A 19,671-nucleotide genomic window follows, 5' to 3' on the forward strand; every position below is an offset into this window, starting at 1 on the left:
ACTCCCCGACTGCCGGTTGCCGATTGGGCGTGGTGCAGTCTAGCGTGGCCGATTGGGCGTGGCGTGCGTGGGTGAAGGCGTGACTGGGAAGAGGAACCTACGCGCCCGGGCCGACTCGGCAGTTTCCGGATGTCCTCGCCCATTTCCGGCAAACGGTCTCCTCCTCCGCCGACCCATCTCGGCTATTTCCGACTTGTTTCGGGCCTTTCCGTCTCGCTTTCGCGCAGCTCGCTCCACTTCGGGTATTTCCGTGTCCCGCTCGGCGGGGCTCGGCAATCGCTCGGCCTCCCCCATCCCCCGGTAACGGTCGCTGGTGAGTTTAAATGAGCCGGGGCTGGCCGGGCCGAAGCCGCTACGGGGGGGTGCCTGAGGCACTGCAGAGAGTGGGCCTGAGCCTCAAGGATGACGGTGCTGCAGGAACCCGTCCAGGTAACGATAGCCCCCTTCTCCGAGGCCCGGGCCGCAGCCTCGGTCGGGAAGCCGCGTATGGCCACTGCGCGGCCTGCTGCGGCCTAGGCCCGCCTGCCTCTCCGCCTCCGTTCCGAGGCCTTGCCCGCCGCCGCAGCCGTGTGGCTCCCGATCCCGCGCTACCTCTGTCCCGAGCGGGAGCGGGTTTCGAGGATAATAGGCGCCCTCCCGTCCGAGCCACGTCCGGCCAGCCCCTCCCGGGAGTCCAGGGGCCTGGCCTGGCTCGGACTGCGCTGAGGCGGCCCGGGACGCCCCCTGGGTGCCCCCTCGGCTGAGGGATGCGTGAGAAGCACTTTGGATCAGCGCTTGTGTCATCGCCGTAATGGCGGGGCAACTTTACAGGGGTTTTTTTGTTTTTGTTTTTGTTCCATGGGTGAGGATGGAGGGAGGGAGGGAGGGGAGGGTGGGTATTTTTAATATTAATTTCTGTGTTGGTAACAGACACGTTGCCTTTCTTGCCCAGTGAATTTTCCACCGGAGGAGGATGATCCGAGAACTCCAAGGCCCAGTGCTGGGTGCAAGTGCCTATGCTAGGGGAGGCGGTGGAAAGGGCAGACCTGGGTTTTTCCATTACCTGTGGTGGGAATCGGGAACATTTTATTGTTCAAGTTCGTCAGGCGTCCAGGAAATGGAAGACAAACGGCTCTTCCGTCCATCACTGTCCGTACCACACCAAGGGGTGCCTTGGGGCTCCGCGCTCTGTTGGCGTGGGAGACCCTTGTGGGCTCCTAAGAGGGTGATGCAGTGCAGGTCACTGTCCCCCCTGCCCGTCTGAAGAAACGGAACCGTTTGCCCCTTGGTGATGGATCGGGCCTGGGAGATTTCATCCCACCATATATGGTCTTTGACTTGATCACTCTGTCAGCTGCTGTCACTCAGTCATAAACTTTGAAGTCATAAAGAAAATCAATTTTAGAAATCCCTTCATATTGTCCTTAGTAGGCCTGTGATTTCAAATTGTAAATATTTTAATACATCAGTACTTCCATAAACATGCTTAATTTTTCTTCACAGCACGAAATTCTCATTCCTCCTGGTTTGGTTTCTTTTCCAGCTCTTTACCCATGTAGCTGTCAGTGTTGGAGTTAATATAATGGAGGATTCTATCTTAGGAAATTTACCTGTTTGCAGGTTGTATCAGTTTTTCCAAAGGTATTTCCACAGCAATTTCTCTTCCCAATATGGAGTCATTTTTAAGAATATTTTTAGGTCTAACGTGATCAAATAAATAAGCAAATAAGCAGATTACACAAGGTGATTAGTTGCTATTTCATACTCTTGTAATTTTGTCTTAGTGACTCCTTTTCTTTGGCCCTTAAAACCTTCTAAAGTGATAAACTAGTTACATTGATAGCATATAACCACTGTTTAATAATAATTTCAACTGTATAAAGTATGAAAAAGAAAATAAATGGCTTGCTTCTATATAGTACCCATCAGGTTTCCTATTTTTCTTTAAAATACTCTTAGCAATAATACACTTAGATATTTTAAGTCTTAAAAAAGTCTAATTTGTCTCCCCCCGCCATGTTAGATTTGGGGGTCGTGGTAGGAAGTTTCAGGCTATGACTAAGTGAGAATTTTGGTAGGAATTTGGTTGAGCTCTTGTAGTGTAAGAAGAAAGCAGTCAAGGGATCTGGAGCAGTGCAAGGAAAAGCAACTTTGGCTCCAAAGACAAATATCAAGGATAGTGGTGAAAATGGGAAAGAAGAGAATAAAAATAGGACAAGATATAGTCTTCTAAATATATATATATTGACTGATTGTGTATATTTGAAAAGGAATGAGAGTAAGTTGGAAATTTGTTTCCTTCTTGGCTGCCTTAGGGTTCACTGTATTGCCAGGTGTAGGAAATAGTAGACAGAAAAGTTGAGCAACTGCTTACTTTTTTTCTTTAAACTTTTAATATGGAACTGCCTTCTCAAATTACCTCTCATAGAAAAATATAATATTTGAGTCTTTACAAAAATCATATTCTGAGACAAAAGTTCTGTCAGTTACTTTAATAGTAACTTCGGGAAAGAGACACTGGCCTAAATGACTTCAATCAGTGCTAATTTGGTTGTATATAAAAGTCACCCAATGAATAAAATTTTTTAAGAGGCAGATATTTGTATAGATTTATCAGTAATTCCTGGGGTTAAGACTTTTCAAACGTGTCAGAAGAAATTGTAAACAAGCCTTTTGAAAATAATTTTAATAAGCAATATAGTAATTGAGTACTATGTATACCATATCCTTTTACAGTTCATTAGATAGAAGGAGTATTTTTGGCTTGGTATAAGATGACTGGGGACAGCATTTATCATGGATTCAAAGAGTACCAATTTCTACTGTATGAGAAATATAATGGTGAGAGGGAACGAATGAAAACTAGTCTCGAAGATGACGGTAATCTAGACTAAAGTGGTAGCAGTGGAGTAAGAAGAAAATAGATAAATTTGAGAGGTGTTTTAGAGATGGAAATTTAAGAAATAGTTGGGAGGTAGAATCAGTAAGACATGGAAATTGATTGGATATGGGGGACTGGTGGATATGATTGTTCTTTTTGGTAGTGTTTAAGAAATGGAGACTCCTTGGATGAGCAGATTTGAAGCAAGGCAATCTGAACAAATTAAGTTGTAAGGAGAAGAATGGACTCTTAAATCATAATCTTTTGAGGGTTCTAGTCTTGGAATGGTAAGAATACATAACCCAGAAAAATTGGGTGATGTTACAAATCAGTATGTATTTGCACAGATACTAATAAAGGAATTCAGGAAAGGGATCCTTGTAGGCAAGAAAAATGGAAAAATCCTCTTGAAGTAGCAGAACTTAAAGCCTTAGAAGATAGGAAGAGTTTGTCTTGATAGAGTATTCTTGGTAAGAAATGATGTGACCAAAAGACCCAAGGTTGAGCATGTTGTCTAGGAAGAAGAGGACGTTACAGTATTATAATCCTGGCTAGAATGAGAATCAGGCAGTCAGAGGTAAGGTTTTCCGAGCCATGTAGAATAAGGTTATAGGAGACGTAACATCCAGGCTGAGAAGTTCAGATTTAATGTATCAATAAGGAACAGCCATTATATGAGCAGAAGAGTTTTTGAGCAGAATTATGTAATGAAAGCATCTTGGAGGACTGTTAACCTGGTGTTGAGAAGGAGGGGAGAGACAAGAGTTAGACCTGCAAACTAGTAGAATGGTCCGGCTGTATTGTAATGTAAGCCAAGGCTTCTTACTCTTGACACTGGTGACGTTTAGGACAAGCTAATACTTTGCTAGGAGTGGGACTGTGCATTGTAGAGTATTTTACGACATCCCTGGCCTCTGCCCACTGGATGTCCCTGCCACTTGTGACAAACAAAATTGCTCCCCAGACATTGTTAAATGTAGGGTTCAGGGGCAAAACTGACCAGAATGAGAAGCAATGATAAAGACCTAAGCTAAATTCAACTTCTAGAGATTAGATTTTAATATATAAGAGGAAAATTACACAATTTTCCCCCTTATATTACTTTCTGAAGCTTATGTTATCCATTTCCTGTAAGGTCTAAAAAAAAGGCAACCATTTTCTTTTTTTGACAAAAATAAGAAAATTTGAAATGCTCGCATTTAAGTCTGAACAAACTTGAGGGGATTTATTTATGGTTTTAAAATAATATTTAATGTTTAAGAATAGCTAACAAGGAATTTATACTGTGGTTTATGTATCTTTTAAATCCACACAGCCAGAAACGAATTTAATTTAAACAGTAGGGTTTCTTTTAGACTTTTTTTTTTTTTTTTTTGGAGGGAAGTGGGAGGAAGGAGTGTTTCTCTGGCTTCATAACTTTCTTTTAGCAGCATTTCAGACATCTGGTTTTAATCTGTAGAACTCTGGAGATGGTGCACTGAGTGCTGTTTTGTTGGGTAGAGGGGTAATAAGCAGGGTCTGATTTTAACTCTGCTCTCCATCAGCTGTTAATCTGTAGTGCCTTGGAGAAGAGTCTGGTCCTCCCCACTCCCTCCTCGAGAGACACCATCACTCAGGAACTTAGAGGTGATGGAGCAGAGTGGGGGTGTTTGCCGTATGTGGGGCTCTTTAAGTGTTACTTCTAGGAGTTCCAGAAGTTTGAACTGGATGGCTTCACTTTCTTTCTGATGCTCTTAAGAATGGTTTGTAAAGATGTTCTGAGTAAAGCTTGATTTTAAATCAGAAAAGGATCAAAATCTTGAACATAGTACTTTTTTCTCTTTTGGCTCTTTCTTTAATTTCAAAGAGAAAAAGATTCAAAGTTTTATGACTTTATGACCTTAGTATATGCATGTCAGATTTTTCTGGTGATCCTTAGTATTGTGAATCATTTGGATCTCTTGTGGCTTATATGTTAAATATAAGCAATTGTAGCAGATATATTGGGACAGTGTTATATAATGGAAACTATAAGTGACATTTATTGAACTTGTTTATATTTAGAGATTGGTTAGAAAGAAGTTTTAAGTATCTAATGTGTATCAGTATCTTAGGAACACTGTACATGTATCACTTCACATAATCCACATGACTCCAAGAAATAGAGCCCCATTTTTCAGCTGAGAAGATCGAGGCTGAGAAAAGTTAAATGTTTTCCCAAAAATCACACTTGTGGAAGTGATGACACACAAATTTGAAACCAATTTGATGTCTCCAGCAAATTCTGTGGATTTCGTTTCTACTCACAGTTTTCTTTCACTTACAACAAAATTAAACACATATGTTCTTAGAAATCCCTGGATCTCATAAAGGAGTAACAAGGTGGTAATTATTTATATTACAAAATAATTTTTCATCATCCCAGAGTTCCTTAATTATTGGCTATACAGGAATCCAGAGAAACTTAAGGCTAACGTATAAGAATGCTAACAAAGGGACGACTATCAGAAATTAAAGATTTTTTTGTTTATTCTTTAAACATAAGCACCTGCCCTATTTGAGAATATAGTAGTAATCAAAATGTAGTACCTACATTCCTGGAGTTTATAATACAGAAGCAAAGACATTCTCACATGCTTGCTTGAATTAACGTAAAATTACAACAGTGAGAAAATGTGACAAAGGAAAGATACTTTATGATTTTAGAGTATATAATAAGGGTGCCTAACTGCAACTCGGGGGACAGGTCCCTGAAAAACCTCCTCTGAGAAAGACATCTGAGGGATGACCACAATTTGCAGTTTGGAAGAAGGGAAGAATGTGCCAGGTATAGAGGACCTGCGGCAGAGGGTAACATGGCAGGTTTGAGGAGCTGAGAGAAGACCATTGAAGGTGGTAGCATGAAAAGCATAAAAGAACATGATACAAGGTTAAGTGGAGTGGCAGGTGTTTGGCCGAGGGGTTACCCACCTGTTGGGAATCCTGCCTGTGTCCTGCATCGGACTACCTGGGTTTGGCTCCCATCTCCCACTCCTGATTCCAGTTTCCTACTAATGCATACCCTGGGAGGCAGCAGTGGTGGCTCGATTGGGTTGGATTCTTGCCACCCATGTCCATGCAATATGGATGGAGTTTCCAGCTCCCAAGTTGCAAGTAGTTGGAGTGTGAACCAGTGGATGGAAACATGCGCTTCCCCTCCCCTCTCTGTTTCTTTCTCTCCACACCTCTTCCTGTGCCTCTTCCCCTCAACCCCCACCTCTGGTGCTCAGATAAAACACTGGAGAGATAAGTGGGCTCCAGCACACTGCCTAGTTTATTGGCTTTGGTTTTTATGCTAAAGGCAGTAAGAAGCCACTGAAGAATTTTAAATTGGGCAAAAGAGTAATATCAGATCTGATTTGTGGAAAGCTCACAGGAAAAGAGTAGATCATAGGCTGGAAAAGAATTCAGAGAAGCTAGTTAAGACACAAAGAATTAGGCAGAATATGGTCTTCCCTCAAAATGTAAATGTTTATTATGCTTCTTCCTTTCATTATTACTGCAGTTGTCTGATTATGCAAGTGTCATTTGGAAGATACTGTGCATGGTTCCAGACCCCTACATCATACCCAGTCTAGAAGACCAGATCCATTTCTGTAGGGGTTTAGAATTTAGCCGAACGCTGAGCTAGATTTTCATAAACCTATCTCAGAGGTAGGCACTTTTATTCTTTATTTTACAGGTGATTAAAGCTCAGATAAATGAGCTGGATGTCTTGGTTAGTGTCAGAGGGATCCTCTATCTGCCCTGGATTGGGGTGTGGAAAATCATGTTAAGCATTCAGGAAATAATTGTTGAGTCAGATGAGATTTGAATGCCCTTTAGCCTAACATTTTCTGAGCAACATTGCTGAGGGTTGTCTTTCAGGAGAACACCTATAATTTATATTACTTTTTTTCTGTCTCCTGTGTTGTAATGTTAGAGGTGTTGGCTAGATGACAATGATTCTGTCGTGTATTTAAAACCTGACCCTCTGTTCAGTCCTTACCAACCCCTCGTATTTTTGTTCCAAGGTTTAGCTTCCCAGATGTGTGATAAGAAAACAAAAGCACCCACAATGACAGTGACCAAATAGCTGTCTCTGGAATAATGGCTGACTTAATCACAATATTTTATTGTGACTTCAGTAAAAGCCTGAGTATCCAAAATGTTAAGACTTTGTATGATTCACCTGAAGAACCTTATTTTCCCAAGTTAGTTAAGTTTTTTAATGTTATTATTTGTTTTTAAAGATCCATTTATTTATTTGAAAGAGTTACAGGAAGAGAGATCTTCCATCTGCTGGTTCATTCCCCAGGTGGCCACAACGACTGGGGCTGGGCCAGGCCGGAGCCAAGAGCTTCGTTCAGGTCTCCTACATGGGTGGTAGTGGCCCCAACACTTGGGCCACCTTCCAGGAACTGGATCAGAAGTGGAGTAGCCAGGACATGAACTGGAGCCCATGTGGGATGTTGGCATCGCAAGTGGGAGCTTTACTAGGTACACCTCAACACCAGCCCTATGTTACTTGTTTTTTTTTTGAAATCAAGATCATGTAGCAACAAGTAGGTGTGATGTTCAAGAAATGTTTACTAAATAGATAAATGATGTTTTTCAAAAGTGGTAAGCATATTGAGTGAGATGACAAGGTAGAGGGTCTGAGTCATGTGGAAGGAGGTGCTCAGCATATTCTAGATCAGTATGAAGCAGGACAGTCTAAATGTCTTCTGGGTTTTTTTTTTTTTTTTTTTTAAGATTTATTTATTTGAAAGAGTTACACAGAGAGAAGGAGAGGCAGAGAGAGAGAGGTCTTCCATCCACTGGTTCACTCCCCAGTTGACCACAACATCCAGAGCTGTGCCAATCCGAAGCCAGGAGCTTCTGGGTCTCCTAAGTGGGTGCAAGGGCCCAAGGACTTGGGCCATTCTTCCACTGCTTTCTAAGGCCATTGCAGAAAGCTGGATTGGAAGTGGAGCAGCCAGGTCTCGAACTGGTGCCCATGTGGGATGCTGGCACTGCAGGTGGCAGCTTTACCCACTGTGCTGCAGTGCCAGCCCCGGAAGTTAACTTTAATAGAACTGTCTCGTATTTTAGCTCCAGATTGTTTCTAAAAGTTTATAGGTCAGTAAATGGAAAATGGACTCAGAGTTCCACAACACATACTCATTCACCAAACATTGATTATGCACTGTTTAATGGCAGTTATCTAGGTTAGTTAGGGAATGACTAGTTAACAAGGATAATGAGGGAATTACAGAGAAAAGTAGAATCTGTTTCTCTGCCCCAATATGTTGCAGTTGGGACAGCCATTTGGTGCTGTGGTTAAGACACTACTTAGGATGCCATCATCCCATATCAGAATGTCTGGGTTTGAGTCTCAGCTCTGCTTTCAACTTTCTGCTAATGCACTTCCTGAGAGGCAACAGGTGATGGCTCAACTGATTTTTCCCTGCCACACATGTGGGAGACCTGACTGACTGTATCCTGGCCCAGCCCCAGCTACTGCAGAACCTCTCAGAATGTAAATAAAAGCTTTTTTTTTAAAGTTTCAGTCTAGTTAGCCGAATTATGTAATCAAATCTAATAAGTAGCCTGATACTAGAAAGCGTACACAAAATTGTGTAGAATCAAAGGGCAGAGCAGTTAATCTTGCTTGGATTGGTCTAGGAAGTCTTCATGAAAGGCAGAGTAGCATGTAAGCTGAATTTTGAAGAAACCATCACAGAAATCTCAGGAGACAGAAATTTAAGACAAAGTGTAGACCAAACAGAGGCAATGATGCTAGCACAGACTCTGAAGTATGAAAATACAGTGGATTTTTAGGAACTGGTTCTAGATTATAGGCAGTTTTGGTGAGGTGAAAACAGCTGAGAAGGGGATGTTAAAGCAAAATGATTTGAATATCTTTCTAGAGAGTTTATGCTTTATTCTATGGATACTTATTTGTCTGTGGAGCTTTCCAAGGGAAATCATTGGAAGGTTTTGATCAGGGAAGAAGACATGATAATGTTAGGAAGATGATGACAGCAGCAGCTAAAATTTATTGCATAATTATCAGGAACGTGCCAGGAGCTGTTAAGAACTTAACTGACGTCTTATATTTTGTTTCGTTTTGTTTTATTTTATTTTAAAGATTTATTTATTTGAAAGAGTTACACAGAGAAGGAGAAGCAGAAAGAGGTCTCCCATATGCTGGTTCACTCCCCAATTGGCTGCAATGGCCAGAGCTGAGCCAACCTGAAGCCAGGAGCTTCCTCCGGATCTCCTACTTGGGTGCAGGGGCCCAAGGACTTGGACCATCTTCTACTGCTTTCCCAGGCCATAGCAGGGAGCTGGATCGGAAGTGGAGCAGCTGGGACTCAAACTGGTGTCCATATGGGATGATGGAACTGCAGGTGGCGTTTTTATCCGTTAAACCACAGCGCCGGCCCCTGAGGTTTTTTTTTTTTTTTTTTTTTTTTTTTTTTTTTTTTTGACAGGCAGAGTGGACAGTGAGAGAGAGAGACAGAGAGAAAGGTCTTCCTTTTCCGTTGGTTCACCCTCCAATGGCTGCTGCGGCTGGCACGCTCTGGCCAGCACACTCGGCTGATCCGAAGCCAGGAGCCAGGTGCTTCTCCTGGTCTCCCATGCAGGTGCAGGGCCCAAGGACTTGGGCCATCCTCCACTGCACTCCTGGGTCACAGCAGAGAGCTGGACTGGAAGAGGAGCAACCAGGGCAGAATCCGGCGCCTCGACCAGGACTAGAACCCGGATGCTGGCGCCGCAGGCGGAGGATTAGCCTATTGAACTGCGGCAGAGGTCATATGTTTTAAAGGAAGAGACTAAGGTTTAAGAACCATTAAGTTGGGGCTGCCATTGTGGCGTAGAGGGTAAAGCTGTTGCCTCTGATGCCAGCTCCCGAGATGGATGTCAGTTTGAGTCCTGGCTGCTGTACTTCCAATCCAGCTCCCTGCTAATGTGCCTGGGAAAGCAGCAGAGGATGGCCCAAGTGCTTGGGCCCCTGCATCCATGTCAGAGACAGAAGCTCCTCACTCTGGCTTTGGACTGGCCCAGCTCTGGCCGGCCATTTGGGGAGTGAATCAACAGATGGAAGAATCTCTCTTCTCCCTTTCTGTGTCTCTCTGTCTCTCTGCCTTTCAAATAAATAAATCTTAAAAACAAGCAAAAGCCACGAAGTCACTTGCCTGAGACACACACTAGTATGTCCTAGATCAGGGATTAGGGCCCAAGCCTCTCACTATCTGAGTGTCTCCAGTGATGATGATTTGTGTTTGGAGCAGGAAACATGAGGCTGGATGAGTTGTATCACAGCTTGCAGGCAGGAAGACCATTTAGGTGGCTACTTAAGAGTTTAAAGAGAAAATTCTGTTATGGAGAGAGATTAGAAAAGAGGGGATAAATTCTGAATACCTTTCTTTAGGAGCAGTTCTGTTAAAGGTGATTAGATTCATTAGCCAGATCCTTAGTGTACCCAGATGAGTAACCAATGGATTGATTATTTCATTATAAACGTACCCAGCATTTTTGACTTTGGTAAAAGATATCTCAAGGAATGCTTCTCCTGGTCCTCAAGACACTAACTCAGTAGTCCTCTCTAATACACAAAAGAGAAGGCACATTTCTAAATTGGCAACTTGACCTGTTCTTTAAATATTTAAATTTAATTCCACAAATATTTATTCGACACCTATTAAATATGTCAGACTCTAGGGACTGGCATCGTGGCACAGCAGGTTAGGCCAGCATCATGGCACAGGGGGTTAGGCCACCACATGTGACATTGGCATTCCATAGGAGTGCTGGTTTGAGTCTAAGCTGCTCCATTTCCAATCCAGCTCCCTGCTGATGCACCTGAGAAGGTAGTGGAAGATGGCCCAAGTACCTGGGCCCTGTCGCCCACCTGGGACACCTGGATGGAGTTCCAGGCTTCTGGCTTTTGCCTGGCCCAGCCCCTAGCTGTTGCTTCCATTCAGGGAGTAAAGCAGCGGATGGAAGATCTGTCTCTCTCTAACTCTGCCTTTTAAATTAATAAATGGTGTGTGTGTGTGTATGTATGTATGTGTATAAAGCAGACTCTGTTACTGTCTCCATCAGCTAGAATAATGATTCTTTAACAAAAAAATTTTATTTTATTTATTTGAAAGAGTTACAGAGAGTGGTAGAGACAGAGAGAGGTCTTCCATCTGCTGGTTCATTCCCCAGATGGTCGCAATGGGCAGAGCTGCGCCAATCCGAAGCCAGGAGCTTCCTGGTCTCCTATGCAGGTGCAGGGGCTCAAGGACTTGGACCATCTTCCACTGCTTTCCCAGGCCATAGCAGAGAGCTGGATCAGGAGAGGAGCAGCCAGGATTAGAACTTTCGCCTATATGGATGTGGGCTCTTCAGACCAGGGCTTTAACCCCCTGTGCCACTGCGCCAGCCCCAGATTAATCATTCTTCATGAACCAAGATATCTTCAATGAACTCCTGGTACTGTATAGATTTTATTATCTATCCAATAAGTACTAAGCCCCAAATGTATACTAATTCCCTAAAGCCATATACCTTTAAGTATATCTGCAGATTTTATTATTTATGCTGTTTTCTGGGAAAGAGGTTCATAATTTCTGTAACTCTTTTCTATTAAAAGGAGGAGAGCTGCTTGCCCAGTGAAGTAGAAGAATGATTCTGGCCCCTGAATGCTTGCTTATTAGCAATAAGAAAGATTTAAAAAAAAAAAATAAAAATAAAATTGAGTTTTATTGAGGTTTTTTTTTTTTTTTTTTTTTTTTTTTTTTTTTTTTTTTTTTTTTTTTTGAGGTAGAGAGTCAGAGAGAGATCTTCCATCTGTTGATTCACTCCCCAAATGCCCATAACAGCCAGATCTGAATCAGGCCAATGGGTCTCCCATGTGGGTAACAGGGATCAAAGTACATGAGCCACCATATGCTGTCTTCTCAGGGTGCACATTAGCAGGAAGTTGGGTCAGAGGCGAAGCCAGGACTCGAACCACGTACTCCAGTACAGGATCCAGGCATCCCAAGTAGCAGGTTAACCACTGTGCCCAGTGTCCAACACTGGTAGAAAGATTTATAAGCAATGATACCTAAATTCAATCTCAGCTTCCAAAGATTGTGATTTTGTAGCTTTAGGATAGAATTTCATCAGGTCAGGCTTGAGAGCCACTGATCTAGACAGGAATAACACTAAAAGACACTCCATGAGAACAGAGACTGTTCTTTGCTGAACTCCTAGATTTTAAAAAGTGGTTGGCATATACAGTAGTCTCTCACAAAAATATTGTTCACAGTAATGGTGGGTGCCTTTGTAAATAGCCAAGTCTGTTTTTGATATCTACCATAGGCAGATGCCGTCAGAAGTAAAGGAGTAGGATCCTTGGCTGATGGTATGTGGAAGTGTTATCACTAGCAAATATGCTGGAACATTTTATTGGGGGGTCTGGCTGTTTCAGCACAGCTTGTATTTGGCACCTTTTTAATTTAAGTGGCTCTAATTGGGGAAGAATCATATAGTGATTAAAAACCGTAACAGATCTATTTGTATTTAGTGGCCTTATTTCTTTTTCTCTTCCTATCTTAATTCCCTAAGTAATAGAGAGGACTCTGATTACTAATGAATCCTTTTACTGTGGTAAAAGGTAAAAATATATTCTAAGTTCTCATTTTTGTGAGGATGACAAAATTACAGTTGTATGAAACCCTTTGTCTTCTGGAAATTATGAATGGGGGAATGTTGGGATAAATTATTAGCATTACTATTATAACTAGTACAGAGTCTATAAGCATATGGAAATTCCAGGATTTCTCTGATTAGGGGCCTAGAAACTATCTCATATTTTTGTATACTCTGTTGGAATCCTCTACATAATATGCCAACTACTTCTGAAAATATTTTGGGGGAAATGAATAGAAGTTGATGGTAAATTTCAGACCAAAAGGGAAATTCCTTTGTAACTCACTTACTTTGGGTGGATTGTGATAGGACATTGCTATGGTTTGAACAAGACTTGGTTCCCTAACTCATGTAGATAAACCCTTAAGTCGTAAGTTAATGGTACTCAGAGGGTAGAAACTTAGTTCATGATGGTATTTAGGAAATGGGCCTAATGAGAGTTCCTTAGATCAAAGGGGGCATTCACTCAGAAGATAGTTCTCAGAAGAGACTTGGTTATAAAAGTGGAGTTAGGCCCAGCCCACCATCTCTCTGCTTCCTGAATCACCTTCGCAGAGGGTCTGCCCACACTCCATGCTGCACATAGTGCTGCCATCATCAGAGGCCCAACCAATGGGCCTTCCTAAACTTGGACCTGAATCTCTCAAAACTATTAACCTTTTCTCTTTATGAAGTTAGTTTCCTCAGAGATTTTTTAATAGTAATGAAAAGTTGACTATTACAGATATGTTCATGATTAATTTTAATTGATATGTATTTTAGTAGATAGAAGAATTGGGTTAGGACCAAGAAGGAACATGAAGCCCTACAAACAAAAGGAATTAGAACTTCAGTAATTCAAGCCTTTGTTTTAAAGGACATGGCCTGAAGAATTAGAAATTGTGTGTGGATGGCATCTTAGATTAATATTGGATGAGACAACCTCTTTGGCTTTGGGGATTCTGTGGAGTGAGTTTTTTAATTCAGCAAGTAAAATGAGTGCTTTTCAAACTTTAATATACATATGAATTACCTGGAGATCATTTTAAAAATGCAGATTTGGTCTAAGGTGGGATCTGGATTCTGCTGTTCTAGAAAGCTACCAAATGGTGCCAGTGTTGCTACTCCAGGGGCCATACTTTGAATACAAAATTGTTGATAATTCTTTGAAATAGCAGGAAATGGGGGCAGGCGTTGTGGTGCAGTGGTTCAGCTGCCTTGTGGAGCACCCACACCCCGTGTTTGAGTGCCAGGCTGGCTTCTCCACTTCCCATGTTAATACAGCTGGGAAGCAGCAGATGAGGATTCAAGCATTTAAGTTCCTGCTATGCGGGAGACCCTGGTAGATGGTGTTCTGGCTTCTGTCCTCAACCTGGCCCAGCCCTGGCTGTTGTGGGCATTTGGGAAGTGAATCAGCAGATAGCAGATCAATCAATCTCTCTCTCTCTCTTTCTCTCTCTTTCTCTCTCTTCCTCTCTCTCTCTCTGCTTTTCAAATAAACAAGTAAATCTTTTGGGGGAAAAAAAAAAAAAGAAAAGAATGTGGGAAATGGCTGGCTTAAGAACATTAACATTAGAGAGGGGGAATTGCTGCCTTTATTATTATTACAATAAGTTTAAATTCTCCCTTCTCCCTTTCTATCTGGATAGGAATGGTCAGACATCTTTGAGACTTTATAAAAGTTAAGCTGTTATAAATAAGGTTAAACAAGAAGCTGTGGAGACCCCAAAATAAGTTTATTACTATTTTTAAGTTGACACTTTAAAAATTATGCATATTTACGTGGTGCCACATGATGTTTTTTTTTTTTTTTTTTTTTTTTTTTTGACAGGTAGAGTTATAGACAGTGAGTGAGAAAGACAGAGAGAAAGGTCTTCCTTCCGTTGGTTCACTCCCCTAATGGCTGCTACGGCCGGCACTATGCTGATCTGAAGCCAGAAGCTGGGTGCTTCCTTCTGGTCTCCCTTGCGGGTGCAGGGGCCCAAGAACTTGGGCCATCCTCCACTGCTTTCCCGGGCCACAGCAGAGAGCTGGACTGGAAGAGGAGCAACCAGGACTAGAACCCAATGCCCATATGGGATGCCGGCGCCACAAGGTGGAGGATTAACCAAGGGAGCCATTTAGTCGGCCCCCATGTGATGTTTCAATACATGTGTACATTGTATAATGTTCAGATGAGGGTAAACGTGCCTGTATCTCCGAATGTGCAGCATTTTTTAATAGTGAAGCCATTGAAAATCTTCTCTTCTAGCTTTTTTGAAAAGTACCAGGACAGTGTCATTTTCTGTAGTCACCCTACTGTGCAATAGAATACCTGACCCAACCATTCCCCTTCCTTCTCTCCCTTGTTCTCTCCCCAGCCTCTGATAACCACTTTTCAACTCTAAACATACAGGAGATCAACTTTTTTGGATTCCATGTTTGAGTGATATTTCAGTCTCCATACTGTTTTCCATAGTGGCTGTGATATTACTATTCATTCTTGAGAAATACTCCCATATGAGCTGCTGGTTTGAGTCTTGGCTCCTTATTTCTGATCCAGGTCTCTGCTATGGCCTGGGAAAGCAGTGGAAGATGGTCCAAGTGTTTGGGTGCCTGTACCCACGTGGGAGACCCAGAAGGAGCTCCTGGCTCCTGGCTTCGGATCTGCCCAACCCTGGCTGTTGCGGCCATTTGAGTAGTGAACCAGCGGATGGAAGATCTCTTTCTCTCCCTGTGTGTGTGTGTGTGTGTGTCCTTCTCTCTGTCTTCAACTGTGTCTCTCAAATAAATAAAATTTTAAAGGAAAAAAAAAAAGAACGAGAGAGAATTAAGCAGAAACAGAGTTCTTCCATTCTCTGGTTCATTCCCCAAATGCCCTCCATGGCTAGGGCTTTGGGCAGGCCAGCCAAAGCAGGGAACCCAAAACTCAATCCAGATCTCCCATGTGGGTGTCCAGGACTCAGTTACTTGAGCCATCACCCACTGCTTCCCAGGGTGCACATCAGCTGGGAGCTGGAATCAAGCAGTCAGGGCCCAATTGCAGGCACTTTGTTAGGGGATGCTGGTGTCTCATGAGGTACCTTAATTGCTATGCCAAATACCCACATCTGATCATTTATTCTCATGTAATCTAGACAGATGTTCTGTCATAATGTTAACTAGTGATTGATAACTAGATTTTACTTTAAAAAATTTATGTATTTATTTGAAAGGCAGAGAGAGAGAGAGAAGTCTTCCATCCTCTGGTTCACTCCCCAAATGGCTGCAATGACCAAAACCGGGCCAATCCAAAGCCAGGAGCCAGGAGCCTCTTCCTTGTCTCCCACATGGGTGCAGGGGCCCAAGGACTTGGGCCATCTTCCTCTGCTTCCCCAGGCCATAGCAGAGACCTGGATTCGAAGTGGAGCAGCCAGGACTTGAATTGGTACCCATATAGGATGCCAGCATGGCAGGCAGTGGCCTTACTTGCTAAGCCACAGCGCTGGTCCCTGGATTTTACATTTTTTAAAGTAGATTTCTTTTTTTTTTTTTTTTTTTTTAAGATTTATTTATCTATTTGAAAGTCAGTTACACAGAGAGAGAAGGAGAGGCAGAGAGAGAGAGAGGTCTTCCATCTGCTAGTTCACTCCCCAATTGGCCGCAATGGCCGGAGCTGCGCCAATTGAAGCCAGGAGCTTCCCCCAGGTCTCCCACGGGGGTGCAAGGGCCCAACCACTTAGGCCATCTTCTACTGCCTTCCCTCGGCCATAGCAGAGAGCTGGATCAGTAGTGGAACAGTCGGGACTTGAACCGATGCTCACATGGGATGCCACCACTGCAGGCGCTGGCTTTACCTGCTATACCACAGCGCCAGCCCAAAGTAGATTTCTTTATTGATTTATTTGAAAGGCAGAACAACAGAGAGAGAGACATCTTCCATATGCTGCTTTACTCCCCAAAATGGCCACAATAGTCAGATCTGTGCCTGGTGGAAGCCAGGAGCCAGGAAATCCATCCAGGTCTCCCACATGGGTGGCAGGGGCCTAAACTTTGGCTATCTTTCACTGCCCTCCCAGACACATTAGCAAGAAGCAGAATGGGAGGCAGAGTAGATACAACTCCAACCCGGGGTGACAGTGTTAGAAGCACTGCTTAATCTACAGCACCACAGTGCTTTGCCCCTAGACTTTAGTTTTGTTGTAACTCTTATGTGTTAAATCAACAAATTATGTGCTACTGTATGTGCTAAAAATAAAAATAAATCTTTTTTAAAAGACTTATTCATCTGTTTGAAAGGCAGAAACAGAGAGAAGAGAGAGAGAGCGAGCGCACTTCCATCCGCTGGCTCACTCCCCAAATGGCCACAACAGCCAGGGTTGGGCCAGGCAGAAGCCAGGAGCTTCTTCCAGGTTTCCCACATGGTAGCAAGGTACCAAGTACTTAGGCCACCTTCCACTGCTTTCCGAGGCACACTTGCAGGGAGCTAGCTCTTAGTGTCACAGCTGGGACTCAAACTGGCGCCCATATTTGATGCCAGCACTGCAGGCAGAGGCTTAACCTTCTATGCCACAGCACCAGCCCCAAAAAGAGCAGTCTTGATCAATTTTGAGATATCTCAAAAGTAATTTACTAGTAGCATTATATAAATTTGTGAACTATATTTTTAAAGATCAGATTCTTTCATTTCATTGACAGTATGTAGCATAGGCATGGATGTTGAATAATGGGAACTTATATTGTTAATGTGAGTGTAAATTAAGTTTTAGAAAGTGATTTTATGTTACTAAATAAAGATGAACATAAGCATATTCTGTGATCCAATAATTTCATCCAAATTTGGAGAGATTCTTAAACATTTACCTCAAGAGATTAATATAAGATTGTTCACTGCAAATGGTTATAATACTGTAAAATAGGTAAAATTCACTTTGGTATATTGTTGCAATGGAAATATTGTTTGTTCAACAATGAAATGAATGGATTATACCTGCACACATCATCAACAAAGAATTTCCAAAACAAAATACTAGGTTTTAAAAGTGAGCCATTTGGCTGGCACCGCGGCTCACTAGGCTAATCCTCCACCTGCGGCGCCAGCACCCTGGGTTCTGGATCCGGTCTGGGTGCCGGATTCTGTCCCGGTTGCTCCTCTTTCAGTCCAGCTCTCTGCTGTGGTCTGGGAGTGCAGTGGAGGATGGCCCAGGTCCTTGGGCTCGCATGGGAGACCAGGAGGAAGCACCTGGCTCCTGGCATCGGATCAGCGCAGCGCGCCGACCAACCATAGTGGCCACTTGAGGGGTGAACCAATGGAAAAAGGAAGACCTTTCTCTCTCTCTCACTGTCTAACTCTGCCTGTCCAAAAAAAAAAAAAAGAAGAAGGAAATAAAAGTGAGCCATACTAGAATGTATATATATTCTTTTTTTTTTTAATTAATTAATTTATTTGAAAGACAAGAGTTAGAAAAAGAGAGGTATTTTCCATATGCTGGTTCACTCCCCAAATGACTGCAGTGGCTGGAGCTGGGTCTGTCTGAAGGCAGGAGCCAGGAGCTCGATCTGCGTCTCCCACAAGGGTGCAGGGGCCTAAGTATTTGGGCCATCCTCTGCTGCTTTCCCAGGTGCATTAGCAGGGAGCTGGATCGCAAGAGGAGCAGCCAGGATGCTGGCATCACTAGCAGAGGCTTAACCTGCTACAGTCCTTAAAATATTGTATCTCATAAATGGATACTTTGAAAAGTTCATGAAGAAGTGGAACTGAAAGATAGGTGTATTTTGGTATAAAAATTCTTTCTGAATTCTGTGCATATTTTTTCACATACATATTTTTCCATGGTGTTGAAAACCCTCACATGCATGGATTTCAAAGGTTTTTGCAACAAAGTAGGCATCTTTCAATTCCCTTTTCCACAAACTTTGTGAGGTACCCTTGAAGGTGTTATGTTATGACAACCTGATTCAGGGAAGGAAAAGACTACACGTCCTTGCAGAGCTGACTGCGCTAATTCAGCTGTCCTTGGAGCATGCTGTGAAGAGCCTTATGCAACAAACTATGGAGTTTGCTCTGTGAACATTGGGATTTTATCACTTAATTTAGGGGTACTAATTTTGAGTATTATATGCAAGCCTCTCTGTTAGGTGTTACCTTGAAGCCATATGTATATTTATGTTCTTTTTCCTGTACTTGCAGGCTGCTATTTGGCAAGCACTAAATCACTATGCTTATCGAGATGCAGTTTTCCTCGCAGAACGGCTGTATGCAGAAGGTTTGTAATCTGTCTATTTCTGTAGAGCCATAAATGAATACAATACATGGAATTCTATCACTTTTTATGACTGTTACAAGAATCTGGATCTCTCTCTTCTTTATGACTGACGCTAGTTCATAAAAACTTTACCTTCTCCCTCACTTGTTACTTTAAATAGTTGTGTCAGGTGTATTCAAGTTTGTACACTATAATTTACTTAATCACTTTCCAGTCTTCAGGTACTTTTTCCCAAGTTTTTGTTTGTTTTGTTTTAAGAACAGAGCTAATATTATGTGGCTGAGAGCAAGGATTTAGAGTTTATAGCCTTGGTACAAATCCTAACCTTGGCACTTAAATATGTAGTTGTATAACCTTAGACAAGTTACTTGATGCCTGAGCAGTTCATACTTTTCAACTATAAAATACATATAATAATAATTGCCTCATAGAATTGGAAAAATTAAATGAAAAGATGTATTTAAAGCACTTGGCATCATCTGATAAATGCTTAACATATATCACTGCTAATGTATGTTTTGTTTGTCATTAAAGTATTGTAATTCTCTTTAAGATGCTGATATGTATAATTGTGTACAACGTTTTCTTCAAGTAATTTCTTTGGGATATGTACTCTAAAATGGGATTTACAAATTAAAGGTTATGATCAGTTGTACAACATGTACGTTTTGCCTACTTGTTACCCCAGCAGAGACAGGTGTAAAAATCTGGGGTGTTGCTAGCAGTGTAAGAATATGCTTCATTTTTAGTCTTCATCAGCACCAGATTTGGCCCTCTTTTTGTATCTTTGCTTACATGAGAAATCTGAAGTATTTTGGCTTACGTCTTTATAGCTGTTAGGGATTCAGGGTTTTTCCTCACGTGTTTAAATTTATTCCCATTTTTGTGAGCTGTGTCTTTGCTTATTGCCTATGTGCCCCAGATCGATGCTTTGTAATC

General features: G+C 42.3%; 1 protein-coding gene across 2 annotated transcripts in view; it reads left to right on the forward strand.

Moving 5' to 3' along the window:
- Positions 1-261: 261 nt before the first annotated feature.
- Positions 262-19,671, forward strand: part of CDC27 (cell division cycle 27) — a 93,755-nt gene continuing 74,345 nt past the window's right edge. For both annotated transcript variants that reach the window (XM_062175294.1, XM_062175295.1), the window contains exons 1-2: positions 262-429; positions 18,657-18,732. In XM_062175294.1, the coding sequence (XP_062031278.1) occupies positions 403-429; positions 18,657-18,732 (103 nt within the window). In that variant the 5' untranslated portion in view covers positions 262-402. The remainder of the gene's footprint in view (positions 430-18,656; positions 18,733-19,671) is intronic.

This window comes from Lepus europaeus, chromosome 18, assembly GCF_033115175.1.
Source record: "Lepus europaeus isolate LE1 chromosome 18, mLepTim1.pri, whole genome shotgun sequence".
Taxonomy (NCBI): Eukaryota; Metazoa; Chordata; class Mammalia; order Lagomorpha; family Leporidae; genus Lepus; species Lepus europaeus.